Source organism: Acinonyx jubatus, chromosome B4 (assembly GCF_027475565.1).
Source record: "Acinonyx jubatus isolate Ajub_Pintada_27869175 chromosome B4, VMU_Ajub_asm_v1.0, whole genome shotgun sequence".
Classification (NCBI taxonomy): domain Eukaryota; kingdom Metazoa; phylum Chordata; class Mammalia; order Carnivora; family Felidae; genus Acinonyx; species Acinonyx jubatus.
In genome coordinates this window covers 25,834,844-25,858,022 of record NC_069387.1, presented here as the reverse complement: position 1 = coordinate 25,858,022, position 23,179 = coordinate 25,834,844, and the positions used below count along the sequence as shown (strand labels likewise).

The 23,179-nt window shown below is 37.7% G+C and overlaps 1 protein-coding gene across 11 annotated transcripts in view; it reads right to left on the bottom strand.

Annotated features, from left to right (window-relative positions):
• The window catches only part of WAC (WW domain containing adaptor with coiled-coil), an 86,763-nt gene that overhangs the window by 31,625 nt on the left and 31,959 nt on the right, over positions 1-23,179 (bottom strand). For all 11 annotated transcript variants that reach the window (XM_053225450.1, XM_053225452.1, XM_053225448.1 and 8 more), the window contains exon 4: positions 5,256-5,362. In XM_053225450.1, the coding sequence (XP_053081425.1) occupies positions 5,256-5,362 (107 nt within the window). The remainder of the gene's footprint in view (positions 1-5,255; positions 5,363-23,179) is intronic.

The following is a 23,179-nucleotide window of genomic DNA, read 5'->3' as shown; positions in this document are numbered from 1 at the left end:
ATGGCACAACAGTACTCACATACAATGTAAGAGAGAACATCCTGCCTATATTAACTTACTTAGTGGAAAAAAAAGGCACATAATTAAAAAAAAAATGTAAACACAGCTTTGTGCTATAAATTTGTTTCACCTTCAAAATCCATGAGACGGGCCAAGTGTTAGCTAAACCTTGTCTAATACACAGGGTCAGCAGCATCACTCATTTCCCTGTAACAAAAACCAGCCTTTCAAAAATTCTCACATTCTCTAGGTATTTTATAGATACTGTTAAATTATAAAGAAATTAGAAAAGTCTGAAAGGAGGCCCCATTTCCATGGAACTGATCTCAAAAAGTATGAAGTCTAAGTGCCTGCACTGGCCCCGGGAAATCGGATAGGTTTCCAAGTGTACTTCTAGATGAAGTTGACTATTTTCTCAAAGGAGCTTTGAGATCAAAATGAAAGAATGTCATACTTTGGTAGTCCACACTTCTGGGCTCACCAGTGTAAAGTGAACAATTTTAAAGCTTGAGGAACAAACTCTCATGCCCTGCTTTAATTTCACCAAGTAGGAAATAAGCCTAGAGAACTTACAAGTTGTCCATAGGTCACAAAACTAATTGTGACAGAAAAAAGGGTCAACACCTGTTTCTGGATGCCCATTATTTCCACCAAATCAACTCCAATTCTAAATAGGTCACAATAATTTTGAGGGTAGATGAAAAAATATTGCAGATTCTGCCACATTTATGCTCTTGGGAGTATGCTCCCCAAAAATGAAGCTACTGGAAATCACCCATGTGCCTCCAAACTTCTGATACCAGTGGAAAGTTAACTCTCAATCCTTCTAGTTTCCAGAAGTAGCCTGTAAGTACCAAGCTGCAGGAACCCAACCATGGGAGATTGAATGCAGAGCAGATGTGAAGTTCTAGGTATCTTCTATTAAGACAAGCGTTAAAGAGATAATTCGATTCTATTTTTTTGTTTTATAGTTATTTTTCATAAAAACATTACCTACGCTAACATATAAAGGGTTTACAATTGACCAATTTAAAAATTATTTTTCATATCAAGTTTTAATTTTTAATATGGCAAATACTGATAGAAGATAAACAAAGGCTCTCAAAACTCATGAATGTAGAAAGATCTTGAGAAAGAATGAAAACAACTGCACTTAACGAATAGTACTCAACAGTTAGTACTCCATAGGCACCATCTGTTCTCCAATTCAAAATTTCTTTTACCTCTTATGCAAACACTGCTTTTCTCTTTTTAAAAAAGCATATCCCTTTCTACTGTCTTTCTTGGAATACAGAATCCCACTACTTCTTCCCCAAGTGAGACCATGGGAAAGAAATGGTTAATCTTGGAATTAACCTACGAATGGTTATTAAGGAACAGTTCACTGAACAACAACATCGAAGATGGCATTTACTGTAACAAAAGAATTTCATGGAGTCCTAAGAATTCTCTGATAAATTTCTAATTTTTAAAAAATTAAGCTGTGGGGCGCCTGGGTGGCTCGGTCGGTTAAGCATCCGACTTCGGCTCAGGTCATGATCTCACGGTCCGTGAGTTCGAGCCCCACGTCGGGCTCTGTGCTAACAGCTCAGAGCCTGGAGCCTGTTTCGGATTCTGTGTCTCCCTCTCTCTCTGCCCCTCCCCTGTTCATGCTCTGTCTCTCTCTGTCTCAAAAATAAATAAAAACGTTTTAAAAAAAAAAAATTTTTTTTTTTTAAATTAAGCTGAGTATCTTTGGGCAAGGCTGATTACAGAAACTAGATCTTGAGGGCCTCGAACTGAAAAGCTCCAAAATATGCAGAAGATACTTAAGCCATAACAGTAGAGCTGATATATAAATGCAAAGTCATCTAGGACTGACTTCAAACTAGGACTGAATCCCTAGCAAATCAAAATTGGTGGACAGGCAGAAGGGAAGATACCAATTATGTATTTAAATGGGAATAATTTTTTTTTCTAAATGAAGCAATTTAGAGGCCTCTTAAAAATCACAAATACGCATAACTAACCTAAAATAATCTACATGAGGTAAATCCTATTATGATTTAGATTAGGGAGGAGGACGCATTCAAAAAGCTTTTCCTAGTTACCATGGGCTTGGTTCTGTGTTAAACCACAATAAATGTTCATCATCACAGGACATGTGAGCATCTTAATCTAATACTGAAAAAATAAGACAACTTCAATTTGATTTTCAACAGTTTATAAATATAAATCACCCAACAATAAAACGTCTTTGTAGATAACTAAATAAGATTTTCAAAGACAGATTTAAAACGTGAAAACTTCGAAGAGAAAAAAGAACTACTTTTTTAAAAAGTTATTCCATATTGTGTTGACCTAAGTTACCTAATATTCATCTTTTCTTCCATTATGAAAATATTAAAGACTAATTTTATGTTTTATTTTCTACTCAAAAACTTCCATTAGAAGTGATTTGAAGAGAAAGTCAGTTTACAACTAAGTAACATGCAGAAGTTTCAAAAGCTAACTTCTCAGGTAAGATTAAATTTATACTTTATAAAACATGTGTCATGCCCACTGGGTACATTATAATAAAAAAGACACCTGCTTGGAGATTAATTATATACCTATAGTTGAAATTTACCAAAAGGGAAATCCTGATTCTGAAAACATGTAACACTTAATTCATTCAATTTCAGTACAGTCTTCAGCATCCACCCACATAATGAAATCCCCTAACATGATTTGGGTTGATGAAACTTCTCTGATTGCTCATTGTCATCTTGGAAATCAAAATAACCAGAATTAGTTTTCCTTGAATAAAGATTCTGTTTAAACTAATGTCCACATGGCCTGCCACTGTAACTGTCAGCAAATACCAAATCAGAATTGTGAGTGATAAATGGAACTTTAAGTTATTGCTTGTTACTTTGTAAATTAATGGAGCCATTTTCCACAAAAAAGATTCATTCTAAAATCCTGACTATACACCTTAATGGAAATGACTCCTCACAAGTAGTTTGGTAAACACCGGTTAAGGTTTACCAAGCTGTTGTCTCAGTCTCGACACCACACTCCTACTAAATTTTTTTTTTAACGTTTATTTATTTTTGACAGAGACAGAGCATGAGCGGGCAAGGGGCAGAGAGAGAGAGAGACACAGAATCCGAAGCAGGCTCCAGGCTCCGAGCTGTCAGCACAGAGCCTGACGCAGGGCTCGAACTCACGAGCTGTGAGATCATGACCTGAGCTGAAGTCGGATGCTCAACCGACTGAGCCACCCAGGCACCCCAACACCAACACTTCTATGCTGTTCTGTGATACTGCAAATTACATTCTATTTAGTCACACCTGGCTTCCCGTTAGATTCTGCCAACAGTAGGCACTGGAACAGGACTGAAAGGCAGGAGAAAGGAGAAGCCTAGCAGCCACAGCTGGCTCCAGTTTCTGGCTCTCTGCTGTCTGAAACCAGAACTAGCTTCATACCACTGAGGTTCTAACCAGATCTCTGCAGGACTCCTCCTCTAAACTACTAGGTTCTAATAACCACAACGTCTTCTTACTGTACTCTGGCCCTAATGGTGATTACTATAGATGCAATAGCTGAATGTTCCTTTTTGTTTCTTCAGTCCTCAAAAGCATGCAGTATCTGTTTAATCCTATATATAAAATTCTTTGCACTATTAAATTTTCTGTGCTGAAATATCCAGTATTGTTTTGTTCTCCTACCTGGACCCTGACTAATACAATATTTAAAACCACTCTAAATCTACCTTTATGAAAATACTACCATTTATGTTTCCAGTTTCTGCAGAAATGTACTATCCACACTGCTTCAACAAGGGACAAGAAATAATCAATCCCAAGCACCTACCAATGCTGATTAAGTCATGATGATCACCAAAGCAAAATCTGTTGGATTCAACCTCCACTTCTATAGTCTTCTAGTTGTTCTTTCCTTCCTAGCTTTTCCAAGGTACTACCGGATAGAATTTTTTAAACTGCAAGTATGAGGTTACTTCACCAATTCTATGCTTCAATAGCTCTCCACTGCCTTTCTATAAAATTCATATTCCTTGGTAAGATATATTATTTTTTTGTGATCTGGCTCTCACGTCTGTAACCTAAACTCTTGCCATTCTTTCACACTACCAAATCCTTGCCGTTCTCCAAATACACTGGGCTATCTCACACTTCACTGTCTTTGTAGATGCTGTTCCCTTTGCATAGCACACAAATTCCAGACCTCTGCAACTGGCTAAGTTCTAGTCAATCTGCTCAGTAGTGTTACTTGTACTTTCTTACTCTCATCCAAGCTGGGAGTTCTCCTTCTGAGTGCTCCCAAAGCAACTTTAACTCACACTGTTTAAAAAAAATTTTTTTTTAAGGTTTATTCATTTCTCAGAGACAGAGAGAGACAGACTGTGAGCAGGGGAGGGGCAGAGAGAGAGGGAGACACAGAATCCAAAGCAGGCTCCGGGCTCTGAGCTGTCCACACAGAGCCTGATGCAGGGCCCGAACTCACAGACTGTGAGATCACGACCTGAGCCGAAGTCGGACGCCCAACCGACTGAGCCACCCAGGCACCCCTAACGCACACTGTTTTAACTGTTCACTCTTCAGTTTTCACCACAGGTCCAAAAGTTCCTTTAGGATGGGCCACATTTTCTTAGACTATATGGCTACAACCTAGCATATGCTTGGCAACTTTTGTAAAATGGACTTGTTACAACTTTCATTTGAACCCTAACTTTAAAAAATGCAAGCTGAGTTATTACTTCAGTTTAGAAATATCTAAAATTCCTGACTTAAATGCCCTTGAGGACAGGAATCTTTGCATCACTAGCGTTTAGTACAGTGTGTAACACAGGAGATGCTCTTAACAGATGTTGTAAGATGTGTACATATTATAGAAGGAGAACAAGCTCAAGTTAAACCACTTTAGGTAACTATAGAAGTTTCATAATCTACAGATCTTTATATCTCAGATATTGCAATGGTAGATTTTGCTCTGTACAGTAAAAAAGTGAAGAAATATCAAAGTGGTGTCTCCCAAGTATTCTCAATTCTACTAAAAGGTAAGCTCATTACTTCAAATACATTTTTAAAAAGGTCAACATTTACTTAAAAAAAAAAAAAAGACATTAGATTTAACAACAACAACAACAACAACAACAACAACAACAACAACAGACTTGGTTGAAGGGGTGGAGAGTGGAGGTGGGTAGGGCAATAAATGAAACAAACAGAAAAAACCCAAAAACCAAAAGTGAGCATGTTTATATACTTACTGTGTCTGAAGTTTTGCTTGGATTATTGCTTGGATTAGAAGAATGTGAATTTGAACTATGAAGAGCACTGTGGTTGTGTGAATTTTCTTGTGGAGAGTAACTGGTCCCTTAAAAGAAATAAAGAGCAAAGTGAATTATAAATCGTATTTCATGTTTAATTTCAACTGGTTTCTACCATACTACAGATCACCATGTAACCCTAAATCATTTTACATAAGCATCAGGAATATATACATATTCATACTTCTTGCAATATTAAGCATTTGTGAGCCAACTAAAGATGTGGCTTGAAGAGCATGTATCTTACATGGCTGACAGCCTATGGAAAAATGTTAACTATATTTAGATGAGCAAAACCTAATCTATAGCATTTCTGGCAACTTGTTTTTGTTTTTTTTTTTAAATAAGTTATATTAGGGAAAGACAGAAACACAACCACACATAAAGAAAAAAGTCACAAAATTTCAAGTGATACACAACTAAAAGTCACAAATATCCAATATGTTTTTGCAATTATTTTTAAATTTCTTTTTAAAAATATTTTTGAACATTTACGTATTACTGAGAGAGAGAGAGTACACGCACAAGTGGAGGGAGGGGCAGAGAGAGGGAGAAGCAGGCTTCACACTGTGAGCACAGAGCCCGATGTGGGGATGTAGGGCTCAAATTCAAGAACTGCAAGATCATGACCTGAGCCGAAATCAAGAGTCAGATGCTTAACTGACAAGCCACCCAGGCGCCCCTATTTTTCAATTTCTTAAATAGCTCCTACAACTTTATTTTAAAGAGTTCTGCCAATTTTTTAACTAAAACAATATCAAGAAAACTAAATCTTAGGGAAAGTACTTCCCTTTCAAGATGGTGAAATGTTACCAAGTCCCCTAATAACAGGACCAACTCTACCTAAGAATGGTTTTTAAAGTAATTCATAAGTTTTATGAATAAACCACACATCTCAGAGACCATCAGAGATGATAAGTGTTCACGGTCTCTAAAAAAAAAAAAAAAAAAAAAAAAGGGGGGGGGGGCACCGGGGTGGCTCAGTCGGATTCTGTGTCTCTCCCCCCCCCCACTCTCAAAAATAAATAAATAGTAAAAAAAAAAAAAAAAAACCAAAACACAAAAAACAAATTTTAAAGCCAAGGTATAAAAACATAGACTTGTAAAAACGCTGGTAAGGATATGAAAAGGTTCATCATAAAAGTCTAATTGCTAGTATTTCAAATTTCATTCCACATGTTTATTTTTCAGCAACAAGGTACCATAATTCAACTTTTGTTAAAAAAAAAAGAAAAACAACTATGCTGTCAATGGTATGGAGGGTACCCTATAATGAATAAAAAAGTGGGAAGAGTAATTTAAATGGATGACTGGTCTAGGAATTAGCACTTAGAACCAGAGTTGTTATTAGTAGAAATAATTAAGAATTAACTATATCAGCAGAGGAAACTAGGTGGATAAGAAAGTGAACTGGGGACAGAAGGGGACTATAAAGTTTTAAGATACCCAAGTGGAAGTGGTCAGCAGATCTACACAGAACCAGGAATTCAGAAGGGGATCTGGAAGTCTCCTCCATTAGAAGTGAAAGGTAGGAGACTCTAACTTTACCTTGCATGATAATATAAACAAGCACTATGAGCTTGGAATGAAGTAAGAATATGGCAAGAGTAAAGGCAATGACCAACACTTAACCTTGGATAAGGGCCAGTTTGCAAGGGATGCCAGAAGCAGATCCAAAGACCCAAAAAAGCTAGTCAAGTGACAAAAGAGGGTTACTTAAGAACCTGGCAAAACGGAGGTGGTATAACAGGAAATTTCTCAACAAGGCTACTGCTTGATGACTTCTTCATCTACTTGTTTTTAATTTTTTTCTTGCTGTATGGCATGTGTTTATATAAAACACCCTAAACTTTAATACAGTTGGCTAAACATTCTTCAATAAACAACGTAAAACACAATCAAGACGAAATCAGTCAAGATTAATTCAGTGTGCAGAAAAGTTATCAGAGCCGGGCTAAGACTGCTATCCTTAGAAAAGCCCGCTTACACAGTTGGCCTTGGGCTCACATGTGGGAACCTAGATTTCTGGAGAGTTCCCACAACAGCTGACAGTTGCTCACTGGCTCTAAGCTGTTTGTGCATGCAATATGGTTTATGCTTAACATATGCTTTCCTATTGGGAATCCAGATTTTTGGTACGTGCTAGGGAGAGGTGCCTATGTAATGACAAGCCAAATCCAGTAAAAATCTTGGGTACTAATTCTCTAATAAGCCTCCCGTGTAGTCAACATTTCACATGTCCTGTCACAATTCACTGCTGAAGGAACGAAGAAGTATGTCTTGTCTGACTCTACTGGAAGAAGACTCTTGGAGGCCCACACCTGGTCTCCTCCAGGCTTTACTCTGCATACCTTTTCCCTTAGCTGACTACTATGCTTTGTATCTTTTCACAGTAATAGGTCATAGCCAGGGTAGTAATTACACACTGGGTCCTGTGAGCCTCTTAGACAATCACCAAGTCCCAACACACTCAGTTACAAAGAAAAGGCAATACTCCCAGGTTTTTAAGAAAATCAGATCTATGCCAAAATTTGCACTCTTTAGAACTCTTATTTTAAAGTCAGGTTTACAAATAAAAAGCAGAATAATACACACTTGGAATGTCATATTTATACATCCCTAGTAGAGTTGAGATTCCCATTGAAATTTCCAAAGAGATGTTGAAAATAAAGAAAATCAAGGCCAATTTTAAAGACTGAAAAGAATCCTAGAATAATCCTTTAAGAAGCCTGTGTTAGATGCCCTGACATTTACTTGTATATATTCTTAAGCAAGACAATCTATGCTTAAATCTATGAAATAAAAGACCCAAATTAAAGATTTGTTGAGAAGACATGATAAGTGAAGTACTCTATAAACGTAAGGTATATTTGGAGTGCCTGCGTGGCTCAGCTGGTTAAGCATCTGACTTGGTTTCAGCTCAGGTCAGGATCTCACAGTTTCATGGGTTTTGTGAAAGCGGGCCCTGTCTGGCTCCACGGTGACAGCGCTGAGCCTGCTTGGGATGCTCTCTCTCACCCTGTCTCTGTCCCTCCCCCACCTGTGCTATCTCAGTCTCTCTCAAAATAAACAGACTTCAAAAAAATAAACATAAGGTATATTAGGAATGAGGTCTACTGACTGAGCCTCCCATGAGGTTAAAATCCACGAATCTACTCCACTTTAATGTTATTCTTACTATCAACAAAAATTCAAAAATTGACAACCACCCAATTAGCTAAGCTCTCGCCTCTGAAGAAACAGTGTACTTTCCACAAGTCTGACACAGATGGTATCAGAGAGCTTTCCGGCCTGGTGTATGTGTTTTCAGAGGGCATAACATAATCGTCAAAAACGCCAAGTACAGAGGCACACCAGTCTAAGACTTTAGAGAGAAGAGAAAACTGAATCAGCTGTTAAGAGAGAAGGCACTTTCAGAGACAGGAGCTTTTTCAATAGGGATTAGAGTCTACATCCTGTGAAACAGATTTATCTAGACCACTTAGCAAAACAACTGAAACTTAGAAGTGAGAAGCAAGATTAAGACACAGATATTTTAGTAAGAGACTAAAAATAAACTGACATTCTTAAACAGAATTCAAAACTAAGTAAAAGAGGTTTTTATAAAAAGCATGATATGATATAGTAGGCAATAAATCCGTACATTCTAGCCAGAAGGGTGTGCTTAAGAACTTAAGGCAGGGCAGATTTGCTTCTGAATAACATGATTATATTAAGTTAAAACTAACTCTCTATAATAAAAGCTACAATTTATATTATCTTCTAATGCAGTTTTGGGGGGTACGCCATTTGAGTCTTCATTTCTCCATGTAGTTCTTTCCAAACTGAAGTAACGCCCAAGTAGAAAAGTATAGTGATGATACACACCCAGCATCAGAGTTAATGGTGATGGTGGTTATGATTTTCAGAGCTACATTTGCCATACCTATACAAAAAGTGCTACATCACAAAATTTCTTCTAAATCTTTTATCTTAAAAATTCACATGAGTTTTTGTATACTGCCCTACAATGAGTTTGTGTGTTTCAGAGTAAGAACACGAGTTTTCCGTTGTTTTTTAATGTGTATTTGTTTTTGAAAGAGAGCGAGCGAGCAAGCAAGCAGGGAAGGTATACAGAAAGGGGGACAGAGGATGTGATGTCGGCTCCACACTGACAGCAGAGAGCCCAATGCAGGGTTTGAACGCATGAACCAAGCTGAAGTCGGACACTCAACCTACAGAGCCACCTAGGTTCCCCAGAACACAAATTTTTATTAGTAGGTTGCAGAGTCTAAGACTGAGAGAAAAAATAAGTGATTTGTGGATGGCAATATATCCAAAGATGCATAAAACTTGAACTCAGAATTTTAATACTATATCCAGTGACTATGCAAGCGCACAAAGCAAGATTATATGCTGGTGAGGAAAAAAATGCGTATACACATACACACGCTTATATATATGATAATTAATATAATATATAAATATATATATAAAGCCGGTTAAAGACAGTCTCATGGATGCTGTCTGGCCCAGGAAAATAACAGAAGCAAAAGCTGTTTATATGGTCTGGTACCCTTTATGGTCTCTGTATATTTAAAAACAAATTTTTTTTTAATGTTTATTTTTGAGAGAGACAGAGTGTGAATGGAGGAGGGGCAGAGAGAGAGGGGGAGAGACAGAATCTGAAGCAGGCTCCAGGCTCTGAACTGACAGCACAGAGCCCGATGAGGGGCTCGAACTCACCATTAGTGAGATAATGACCTGAGCTGAAGTCAGATGCTTAACCAACTGAGCCACCCAGGCTCCCCAATGCTCTCTGTATATTACCAAAAAAGGGCTCACTACTTAAAAAATCTGAGAAAGGTAGTATTTATGGATAAGTGGGATAAAATCAACTTTAAATGATAGCGTAAAAAATTAAAAGTGCGGACTGGTGAAGCAAGTCTTAAAGACCTCTAAGAAAAGGATATTACTGAGATTTAGGTTTAAAGGTAGGGTGGGGAGTGGAATAAAGGGGTTATAGGTCTATGCTTAACCAAAGGCAGAAATGAAACAGAGATGTACTAACATGATTAGATGCTAATGTCAGACTAGAATCCAGGTATCAGTAAAATACAACCTGCTGGATATAAGTTTTCATCAATAGTTTTATCAGAACACAGTGAGAGCCAACCATTTAAGTATTACCTACGGCTACTGTTTCTCTTTTAATTGTAATAATGACTGTGAGACCTACAATACTAAAATATTGCTAGATTGGGCATTAATCTAAGATAAAGTAGGGGCACCTGCGTAGAGGAAACACAGCAGGTATAAACTTCTATATGATCAAACAAGGCTGGGAAATGCAACCAGCTTTTCAAAAAGTGAAACAACAGTTTTCATTCTACTCAGGTATAAATATCACAGCATTTGTATCCTTATTCAGAACAACCGTTATCAGATCCTCAGACTTAGAAATTAAGTCTTAATGCCTTCAACAAATAACTGGAATGGGTAAGGTATACCTAGAATGCTAAATGCAAGATTTCAACCACCCTAAACTGCTATTCAAACTAATAAAAGCAGATAGTAAGTATGCCTGAATAAGGTTCAGCAGATCTCAAACTTTAGTATATTAAAAAAATATAGATTTCAAGGTTGAATGTCACAAAGATTCTGATTCATGGTATATGGGATGAGACCCCCAAGACATAAATTTTTCATAAGAGGGTTTTAATATGGTCAGTATCTGGGCCACACTTTTATTTTAAATGCTCTACTGCCTTCCACTGTCTTCAGGCTTCCTTTGAACAGTTCAAAGAAAGAGGCTACAAACAGTTAAAAATAAGGAGATTTTTACAAGGAAAGCCACACCTATAATGAGTAATTTTACCATAACATGACAAATATTTTCCTGAAAAACCTTAAATTCTGCAAACTCACACTAAAAATAAGTCTTATGGGAAAAATAGAATAAGAGCAAATCACTCAAAATTATGCAACTTTATTACAACCAGAGCATAAACAAAAACTTGAATAGCACAGGCAAGCAGCTCAGCACGGTTGTAGATTGTTTCAGGGGATATTAAAAATGCAAAAAAAATTAGGAAAGAAATGCAGCTTGCTGAGGCTGAGAACAGAGAAGTGAAGTTCTGAGCATTGAGGCTACAGTTAAAATGGACAGAGAAGAGAGTGCAACTTGCCACAGACAGGGAGCCATGAAGGCTGGGGGAGTAGACTTGACTTTAGGGGTCTTGCCTGTGCAGCAGCTGGTTGAGGGCTTTATCCTTTCTATTTGAAGGTAATAACCTACTCCTGCTATTCTGATTCTCCCTGCCTAGAAAAAAAAATTTCACATATGAACGAACACAGTTTATACTGGTGTCATTCTCCAATTTACTACTTGTACACGAGCTCAATGGTGGTGGAAAAGCAAAATGTAGCTAATCAGACTACATTTCTTTCTCGGTGAGGATGGAAATAAATAAGATAATGTGTCGACAACAGGCTTGCACTGGACAGTCCCCTGTAGTTGAGTTACTCCTTCGAGATCTGTGTTATACAAGTGATAGTTCACTAGGCCACACACAGCTGTTGAGCACTTGAAATGTGGCTACTCTAAAATGAAATCCGCTGTATGTACAAAACACACACTGGATTCAAAGACTCAATACAAAAAGAATATAAAATAGCACAATTAATATTTTCATATGGATTACATAATGACCTGTTTTCGATATGTTGGGTTAAATAGTATATATGATTAAAATTAACGTCAGATGTTGGCTGGTAGAATAAAACTGCATACATGGCTCACTGGACAGCACCGTTCTAGATGAAGGTACCCACTGACAATTAGTGAAAGAGGGCCAGAGATGCCTAGTGTACAAAGGCCATTTCTCAAAGATCTGTCCCATCTAAAAAATTAGCTTATAATTAGCTAAGCCTAGAACCTAATTCTGCTTAACACAATATGCAAATTTTTCTAGAAATTTAGATTGTACTGTACAGTACCTAGTTCTGTTTCAAACTCTTACCAAGATGCTCACCACTTTGAAAAACTTCATCACCAACAACGTCATACAATATACCTGCTGTTGTATCTATCACAAACAAATGATATCAAAGAGATTCCTTTGTTAAGAGTAAGGACCAAAAATTAAACTAGCAGAGATAAATGAAAGATGCAGCTTTCACTGAATTTCATTAATAAAGCTTGTTTTAAAAGCAGTACTGCTATCCTTTATGTTTATCCCAAATGAATATGCTACCTATTTTTCTGCTCAGTGATACAAACTACTTTGTGAAAAGTATGTATTACATACTTCCTTTAGAACTACCCACATCTTTCTACTCTAACATGTGTAGGTAACATATTATTTATATTTACCTACAGTCTAGAAATGCAATTTTACAACATATTTTAAGGGATGGTGTACATGCAAAACAACAAAGTTGCGTTGTACCCCAATGTTTATAGCAGCACTTTCAACAATAGCCAAATTATGGAAAGAGCCTAAATGTCCATCAACTGATGAATGGATAAAGAAATTGTGGTTTATATACACAATGAATTACTACGTGGCAATGAGAAAAGAATGAGATATGGCCTTTTGTAGCAACGTGGATGGACTGGAGAGTATTATGCTAAGTGAAGTAAGTCATACAGAGAAAGACAGATACCATATGTTTTCACTCTTATGTGGATCCTGAGAAACTTACCAGAAGACCATGGGGGAGGGGAAGAAAAAAAAAAGTTAGAGAGGGAGGGAGCCAAAACATAAGGGACTCTTAAAAACTGAGAACAAACTGAGGGTTGATGGGGGGTGGGAGGGAGGGAGGGAAGGGTGAGTGATGGGTATTGAGGAGGGCACCTGTTGGGATGAGCACTGGGTGTTGTATGGAAACCAATTTGACAATAAATTTCATATTAAAAAAAAAAGAACTACCCACATCTTTCTTACTCTAACGTGTAGGTGACATATTTATATTTACCTACAGACTAGAAATGGGATTTTACAACATATTTTAAGGGAAGGTGTACATGCAAAAGAATAAAGTTGAGTTGGACTCCTTCCTCACCCCATACATACATTATACACTATACATACGTATAATACAAAATGAATCACAGACCTAAATGTAAGAGATTAAACTAAAACTGTTATAAGTAAATATAAGCTCAAATCATCACCAAAAGTACAAGTGAAAAAAGAAAAAATATAAATTAAACTCTGCCCAAATTGAAAGCTTTTGTGCTTCAAAGGACACCATCAAGGAAGTGAAAAGTCAATCCACAGAATGGGAGAACATATTTGCAAATCATATATATGCAAAGGACATTTACCTAGATCTACTAGTAGGAACTCTTACAACTCAATAAAAGACAAACAGTACTTTATTTAAAAAATTTTTTTAAACATTTATTATTGAGAGAGACAGACAGAGCATGAGCATGGGAGGGGCGGAGAGAGAGGGAGACACAGAATCTGAAGCAGGCTCCATGCTCTGAGCTGTCAGCACAGAGCCCGACGCAGGCGGGGCTCAAACCCACCAACCACGAGATCATGACCTGAGCCGAAGTTGGACGCTTAACCGACTGAGCCACCCAGGCGTCCCCAAACAGTACTTTTTAAATGACTAAAAGATAACAAACATTTCTCCAAAGACATACAAATGACCAAAAAGCACATGAAAAGATGCTCACCAACATTAGCTATTAGGGAAATGCAAAGCAAAGGTGCAATGAAACACCACTTCACATCCATGAGGATAACTATAGTCAAAAAAGATGGACAAGTGTTGAGGAGGATGCAGAGAAACCAAAATCCTCATACACACTGGTGTTGAAAATATAAAATACTAAGTTGCTTTGGGGGCGCCTGGGTGGCTCAGTCGGTTAAGCACCCGACTTCAGCTCAGGTCACGATCTCGCGGTCCGTGAGTTCGAGCTCCGCGTCGGGCTCTGGGATGATGGCTCAGAGCCTGGAGCCTGCTTCCGATTCTGTGTCTCCCTCTCTCTCTGCCCCTCCCCCGTTCATGCTCTGTCTCTCTCTGTCTCAAAAATAAATAAAAAACATTAAAAAAAAATACTAAGTTGCTTTGGAAAACAGTCTGGCATTTTCTTAAAAGGTTAAACACAGAACTATATGACCCAGTAATTCTACTTCTAGGTATATATCCAAGAGAAATGAAAACATGTGTCCACAAATGTTCACAGTCCATAACAGCCAAAAGATAGGAACAAACCCAGGGCGCCTGGGTGGCTCAGTCGGTTAAGCCTCCAATTTCAGTCAGGTCATGCTCTCATAGTTCTTGAGTTCAAGCCCCGTATCGGGCTCAGTGCTGACAGCTCAGAGCCTGGAGCCTGCTTCAGATTCTGTGTCTCCCTCTCTCTCTGCCCCTCCCATGCTTGTGCACTGTCTGTCTCTCTCAAAAATAAAACAAAAAAAGATACGAACAAACAAGATGTCTACTTGATTGACAGATAAAGAAGATATAGAATATTATCCGACAATAAAAATGAACAAGTCTGCCATAACGTGTAACATGGATGAACTAAAAATGTTATGCTAAATCCAAGAAGCCAGTCACAAAAGACTGTACCTTGTAGGATTCCACTAGGATGAAACATCCACAATCGGCACATCTATAGAGACATAAAGGCTGCCTAAGACTGGGGGCAAGGTGAAAGCTATAGGGTTTCTTTTTGGGTAGTAACATTGTTCTAAAATGGGTGGTGGTGATGGTTGCACAACTGGGAGTATACTAAAAACCACTGAACTGCACCCTTTAAATTAGTCAACTGTACAGGAGGTGGATTACACACCAATAAAAGTTACCAAAAAACAAAAAACAAAAAACCTGCCATAACTTAAATGTGACTTTGACTTGTCTAGCTTAGACAGAAACCTTTAATTCACCATTTCTTAAACTCTAATTCTATGAGATGCTTTGAATACAAAATGTCACATGGTCATGTAAATCTGGAAAAAGTTATATATGATATTCTCTCATAGAAAACTTAAATGTACTTTAAAGGATCTAAGAATTACTGAAGTAAAGAAACTTTAAGCTGGGTAGGTGGGGGGGGGAGGGAATTAAGTACTGACACATGACACATCATACGTGATCCATGAAAACACTATGTTAAGTGAAAGAGGCCAGTCACAAAAGACCACATGTAATCCATTTATATGAAACGTCCACAACAGAAAAATCTCTCCAGACAGAAAGCAGATCAGTGGTTCGGGAGTGGGCAGGGAGGGGAAGAAATGGGGAGTGACTGCTACTGGTGGCGATTGTGTGGTATGCGAATTATACCTCAATTTTTTTTTAACGTTTATTCATCTTCTGATAAAGAGACAGAGCGTGAGTCGGGGAGGGGCAGAGAGAGAGGAGACACAGAATCCAAAGCAAGCTCCAGGCTCTGAACTGACAGCACAGAGCCCGACACGGGGCTCAAACTCATGGACCATGAGATCATGACCTGAGCTGAAGTTGGATGCTCAACCGAGTCAGCCACCCAGGCGCCCCTATACCTCAATTTTTAAAAAGACATTTAAAATTGAGAACCACGTGGGGAAAACAGCACTCAAGCAGGTAAATATGGGCTTCAGTCCAGACTTTGCCTCTGCCTTACTAAATCAAAGTGAGGAGGTCACCCACCTTTTACAATTATCTTCACTTGTCAAATAAGATACTGGCTGGACAATGTGCAGAATTACTTCTACTTGTTTAGAAAAACTATCAACACAGGACTCTGGACTCTTCAATGATCTCAAGCACTTAATTCAGTACGACACAGAGCAAACAGCAAGACAGGGCTGATGTAGAACTAATCTTGAAGTAAGGATCACTTCATTCTTATGAATTCCAGTAGAAATTCACTGGGTTCACTGTAATATTCAAACTGTTCTCCCACTTTCATTCTGGTCTCCATTTGAAAACAGTCTCTACAGAGCAGCTGAAGTAATCTTTCAAGCCTGGATCTTCAATCATGACAGGTGTCTTGAATTTTAATGGTTACAGTGGGAAGCCATTCAACTTCTCTGGCCCTACTTACCCTTCCAGCCTTATTCTGCAGCACTAACCACACCTTGCTCTCTACATCTGAGCTATCCTGGCCACTTTCAAGTTTCTGAATACATGCCCAGTTCTTTCCTACCCTAGATCCTTCATACATTCTATCTCACCTCTATCTCCCATTCTTTATCTGCCTATCTCTTGGTCATCCATTTCTTCGGTCTCAGCTTAAAAGCCACATCCTTAGAAATGCCCTTCCTAATCCTCCAACTTAAAACAAGCCCCCTCTCATAGCACATATCTCTCCTTAACAGCTATTTGTATGGAGGGTAATTAGATTACAACTCACATTGTTCTGTTTTCTTGTATTTATATTAACTATGTGGCTCACCAAAGTAAGGAACGCATTCCTTTGAAAGAGAAAAGAATATAGCATAGGTTAGCATGAAAAAAATTGAGTTTTAGGAAACTTACCAAATTATCCTAAGATTCTGAATAGGTGGGTAGGAGACAATGTAGTTGGAAACTATCCTTTCCCAAGCTGATGCCTTTAGAGAGAGTACAGCAAACAAGGCGAAAGAGAGGCAGGTCCTGTCGTGCCTATGTGTCTCCAAGTAATTTTACCTCCTGACTATAATCAATTGAGCAAAGTAATCAGTTTCAACTTTGGAAGCCTCATGGTATTCTTCAATCTAGAAATGGTTGCAAAATGAAAACAAAGGAATCCTCAAGTATGTGCTACGCTCTCATATGTTTCACACACTTGTAACTCTCAGTTTATATTAAGATAGTAAAGGAAATTACAAAGATCATCTAACAAAAGATTTAACTGGATAAAATGAAATGAAGAATAAACTTCAGTCAAGAAAAACAATATGAGAAATGGCGTAAGGAAAGCACAGGATGACAAGGGTTCAGAGAGCAATAACGATTCCCACTAAAATTAGTGGGATAGGAACATAAACTTTCTATAGATGAGCTAAAAGGGGTGTAAAGCTAAATTAAGAAAAAACTACTGAAGGACCTTGGAAGCCAAACTAAGGGAAAAACAGAGTTTATCTCTCAGACAAGGAACTCTCAAAATATTAAGAACTGTTACTTGCTTTTGAGTATTTTGTTTTTTTCCCCCCAATGCTTTTGAACAGTACTAGGTACACCATGAAAAAAGGAGACTTAAGAGTATTTATCTTTAAGAATAACACAAAAGATTAAAGAAGAAAACTCTTTCAAAGAAATAGTTGCCTAGTATTTTCCCAACTTTAAGCCACCGAATTCTTTCCTTACATGGCTTGCTGCTCTTCCTGCAAATGTCAATTCACAAGTTACCCCCTAAAAGAGCCTTTACCTGACCACCTCCTGTCACATTCCATTACCATGTCAAATCACTATTTCCTTTATAGCACAGACCACAATACGAAATTATCCTGTTTGTCTATTTCATATTGTCTGTCTCTTCTACTAGGAGAGAAAAGCTCCCTGAACACAGGGACTTTGCCTGTCATGTCACAGCTAGAATACCTGCAACAGCGCTTGGGTCTGTCAGTAGACTAAAATAAAACAAATGCACGAATGGAAGCCCGATATGTACAGCAGGATACCCTCTTATTGTGATGGGAGTATGAGGGGTTGAAGACATGCTCAGTCCCATCCTTGGAACCTCTAGCCTCCGTACAGTATCATTTAAAAAGTAATGACACAGAATCCTGAATGGCTCAGTCAGTTAAGCATCCAACTTCGGCCCAGGTCATGATCTCACAGTTCATGAGTTCAAGCCCCGTGACAGGATCTCGCTGACAGCTCAGAGCCTGGAGCCTGCTTCAGATTCTGTGTCTCCCTCACTCTCTGCCCCTTCCCGGCTCACACTTTGTCTCGCTCTCTCTCGCTCTTAAAAATAAATAAAACAAACAAAAGGAATGATACAGATAAATTCTATATATTAGCTATCAAAAAGCTAGGTAGTAGTAACAAATCCTGTGGGTTATATAGAAGTATATAAACTTCACTTGTTAAATGTAACTAATATGACACAGCAAAAAAGTGTTAAGATGACCTTCACTACCTGCCAACACCCACTAAAACTGTATAATTAGTACATATTAGTAAAAAAATTATTCTACCCTCCTCCCTGTACACCATTATATTAACTGGAAAAGTGCTTTCCCAAAATTATGTGGTATTAAAAGAAAAAGGCAGCACGTTACAGAAGAGTAACCTCAAAGAAAACATTGGGTTTTCCCTTACAGGTAGAACTTTTTTTTTAAGTTAGGATATCTCTCTTTTAAAAGTTTATTATTTATTTTGAGACAGAGTGAAAGAGCATGTTGCACAGGGGAGGGGCAGGGAGAGAGAGAATCCCAAGCAGGCTCGAGACTGTCTGCGCAGAGCCCGATGCAGGGTGCAAACTCACGAACCGGTAGATGACCTGGGCCAAGACCAAGAGTCATGGCTTAACCTACTGAGCCACCCAGGAGCCCAGGTAAGACATTTTTAATATTGCTCTTCCATGGCTCCTAGTGGGGATGCATAAACAGACAGCATTTATTCCAAAACTCCCATCGGTTTCTGCTGCTAAGCCATCCTGCTTTTGCGTTGAGACAGGGCTGAAGTTTTACATACAGCTACTAGTAATGTAACATTGGACACTGTGTCTAGGTGTTCTCCAACTGTGAAATGGGTGTCTATTAAAGGGAAAAGTAAACACTGACACATTGCCTAAACCAGTTTTATAAACATAGATGCAAATGCTGCTTACTATGAGGTACTTTAAAAATAAAAACAGAAGCTCAATAATTAGAAGAGGAGAAGCTCAACAGATCACATTTGCTGATAATGTTTAACCGACGTATCCATTTTATGGCAACATTTTTTGGGTAAGTATTACAGATCTCTTCACTCTCCCTTCAGTCTCATCGTTCCATCTCTCACCCCCCTCCCTGTCCAATAACAGCTCTAGCCAGACTTAGATTACAGAGGCTGATTTAGGAACTGTTTCAAGCTTTCAAGGAAAAAGAATTCCTATAATGTATCATGTGTTCCAGAAACAGACTCAATCATAAAAGAAACCCATTACAGAATTCTAACAAAGACAACAAGAACCATAGGGCATTACAGAAGTTAGAATTCACAACTATATATGCACCTCAGGCCAGGAAAGCACAATATCTGAATATCGAACTTGCATGAATATAAATCTTGAATGCCGATTTTTAAAAACAGATTGAGAGGGGCACCTGGGTGGCTCAGTCGGTTAAGCGTCCGACTTCAACTCAGGTCACGATCTCGCAGTCTGTGAGTTCGAGCCCCATGTCGGGCTCTAGGCTGATGGCTCAGAGCCTGGAGCCTGCTTGGGATTCTGTGTCTCCCTCTCTCTCTGACTCTCCCCCGTTCATGCTCTGTCTCTCTCAAAAATAAATAAACGTTAAAAAAAAAAAAAAAACAGATTGAGAGAGCATTTGATAAATTTCAAACAGACTTTTAACAACAAATTACCAACTGTAGGAATAGGTAGTTTCCTTAGTATGAAGAAGATAAACTTCAAGAAGGGATGATCTTTATACATAATGATCATTTATCACCAAGTAATACGTTTTAATACCAAGAACACTCCCAATCAAGCCTTTTTTTTTTTTACTTTTTTTTAAATTGCAATAACTTATCTGAAACAGGTATTAATACTAACTATACTCATAGTCTTAAAAAAAAAATCAGGAAAAATAACTCTATCCTCTTAGATTTTTTTCCTACATGTACATATAATACCCAAACACAGAAGCATACTACTTATTTAATGTGTGGATTTTCCCCTAAATATCCAGAAACACTTTCACTCAATAAAAAAGTGGTTCTACATCACTGTTTCTAATGACAACATTATACTCCACATAGCATGCAAATATCCTAATACCCAATCAGAGAAATATTTGTGTCTTCTAGTGACCACTTACCTAGGTGTCAGAATTCCCAACCCATACAAAAATGGAGTTAGCAATACCTTAACACTGAAAAGAACCATGAAGAGTCATCTTAAGAGACTACTTCCAAATTGACTTTAAAAGCCTGTAATTCAATGATTCAAATGATAAATATATTTCAACAATTAAATGATTTACGTAGCACAAAAACTTGGTAATGAAAATTACATTGAAGGCAGACTTTCAGAAGGATGACCACATGAACAAGTTTCTATATTTGCCCTCTATAAAACCTATCAAAATCGGGGGTTGGGGGGAGGGGGGAACAGAAAATTTAATCAAATCCAACAATGGAATGGTCACAACCCAACAAACTGGCACTAACAGATGGTTTCAAGAGAAAATTAAAATCAAATCCATATTCAGTACAGAAAAGTGCTAAAGACCAATACCCAGTTCCTCTAAAGTCTGTTAGGATATATTCTGAAAACTACAGCAGGCAGAAGAGCTGGGAGAGAAAGGTCACTTGGCCCATTTGTTGACTTTTTGGCCCAATTAAGTACAGAACTACCTGAAACAGGAAGGAGGGCCCTGCCACGCTAAACCTTTGCACTGACCCCAAAAGTGAGCTCTGAAGAGAGAGTTAATCACATACAGTGTGGGTTGAGAAAAAAACAAATGAACTGCCTTCTCATGCCACTCCTTTCCATGACTCTCCTCCCAAAAGACACTTCCCATACCCCTTTCCCTAATCGCCAAGCATTTTATAAAAAACCAATTTCTAAGGATACAATTAATGTAGTGTCCAGGAGAATAAGAAACAGAATTGAAGAGAAATGAATCACAATTTACACACACACATACACACACAGATACTCAAATTCACTCAAGTACACAGAAACCACCCTACACAGAACCTATGCACAGACCAAAGTAATGGTATATACCATTAGTAGGGTGAAGAGAAAACTTTGAAAAAAGTTAACTTTTAGACAAATTCTGTTCTATCTCAGAGTACAAAGAACAGGAATTTTATGAAACAAAAGCAAAACAAGAAACAAAAGGATACAATAAAGGGGTGGGGGAGCTGGAAGAAATAAGAGGAAAAACTTAAGGATGCAATCATCAAAGAAACAAATACAACATTTGAAGTAATGAAAGAATCAACATTGCTGAAAGTGATGTCATCCATAAGGAGGTACACAGACCTGAAAAATAACACAAAGCACAGAAGACAAAACAACAGAGATGCTAGCACTTAGAGATAAAATGCCACAGATGAAAAATGAAGCCAACATACATAAAACTGGAGGTCCTGAAGAAGAGAACAGAAAACAGGACACTAAAGTATTAAAAAAAAAAAAAAAAAAAAAAAAAAAAAAGCTTTCCTGAAATACAGGAAGATCTCATTCTGGAGATTGAAGGGGGTCACCATATAGGAGGAAAAATTAAAAACTGGTAAAACTGATGCGTATTCTTCCTTCACAGTCTGGTAAAGCTGCTGAATTTTAAGCATGAAGAAAGAATTCTTAAAGCATCCAGGCAGCAGAAGCAGGTCACTTATAAAACAAACAAAAAAGGGCTGACCTCATACTTCTCCACAGAAACCTTAAATGCTAGAATACAAAGTAATAATGTCTTGTGCTAAAAGAAGAAAATGGATGTGACCCAGAAAATTACTTTCCTAACCAAGATGCCATTTATAATGAACAATAGTAGGACATTATCAAATATTTAAGAATTCAAAAATTAAAGTACTCATAACCTGGGGAAAGATGGAGTTAGTAGATTAACACAGACTAACAATCATAAGAAAAATCGAAATAACAAATCTCAAACGGAGAGAAGCTGTACTGCTAAGATAGCAGTGTGCACTACATGCAGCTAAACTCACCTGCTTAACATCTGGAATCAACAGCCACTTATGATTACTGATTATTTTGAAAACTTTTATGCCAAATGACATTATACAGCAAATATTAATTTACTCAAAATAGACTTTAAATGTTTCCTTTGTTGTAATTTTATTTCATAAAAGCACTCGGCTACACCCCTCGCCCCGCTGCACACAGTACTCACATTTGACAAATACTGAAGAGCAAATACCAAAGATGGTACAAGACACTAACAGAATAAACCAGAAATCATTCTTCCCTGGAGTTCTGTTTAGTTTCACAGACTTAACTATGTATCAAAAGAAACTATGCGATTTCTAGTCCCATACCACCACTTTCAATAACGAGAATTTTCAAGTTTGTTTGAGCTACCCAGGTGATTGGTAGACACGTGCCAAAGGCTACAACATATACTACAACCTCTAAGTCTCCTAAATCTTCAAAGGCAGATTAAATAACATCCAGTAATTTTACTGCTGACTGTATTTTATATTACGGTGAGTTTTTTGACAACTGCAGTTTAGTAGGTATTGGCACCGTGCTACGTCGGACTCTAGAGTAGGTGACTGCTTTTTGAACACAATTTTTAAATGTCTTAAAAAGAGAGTAGTAGCAATATGTACCTCTGTGAAAATATAACAGCTCGAAAGTTTGACAGGTTAAAAATTGCCTTAAATCTATTAAATGAATAGTGTTATTTGTTCCAATAAGTATAATGACCAAATATGAAAGTACAAGTTACCCAGGAGAGTTGCTTATATTACATTCTAAGTAAAACAGAAGAAAGCAAATCTGATACATTTAATATCACTCTACATTAGATATAAATATTGAAACATTAAATTAGCATCCAGTGATTAAAGGCTTTCCTAAAAAACATGCAGGTATTTGTATCATGACTTACAGAAGAATATAATTACAGAGAGGACAATACACGAGGATTGAATTCTGGCAACAATTATAATAATACAGTTTGATGACTGATGACCATTAAGTGAAAATTTTTCTACTTATAGTTGTCATTAAAAAACTAAGCAGCTAAGGCAACCTGGGTGGCTCAGTCGGTTAA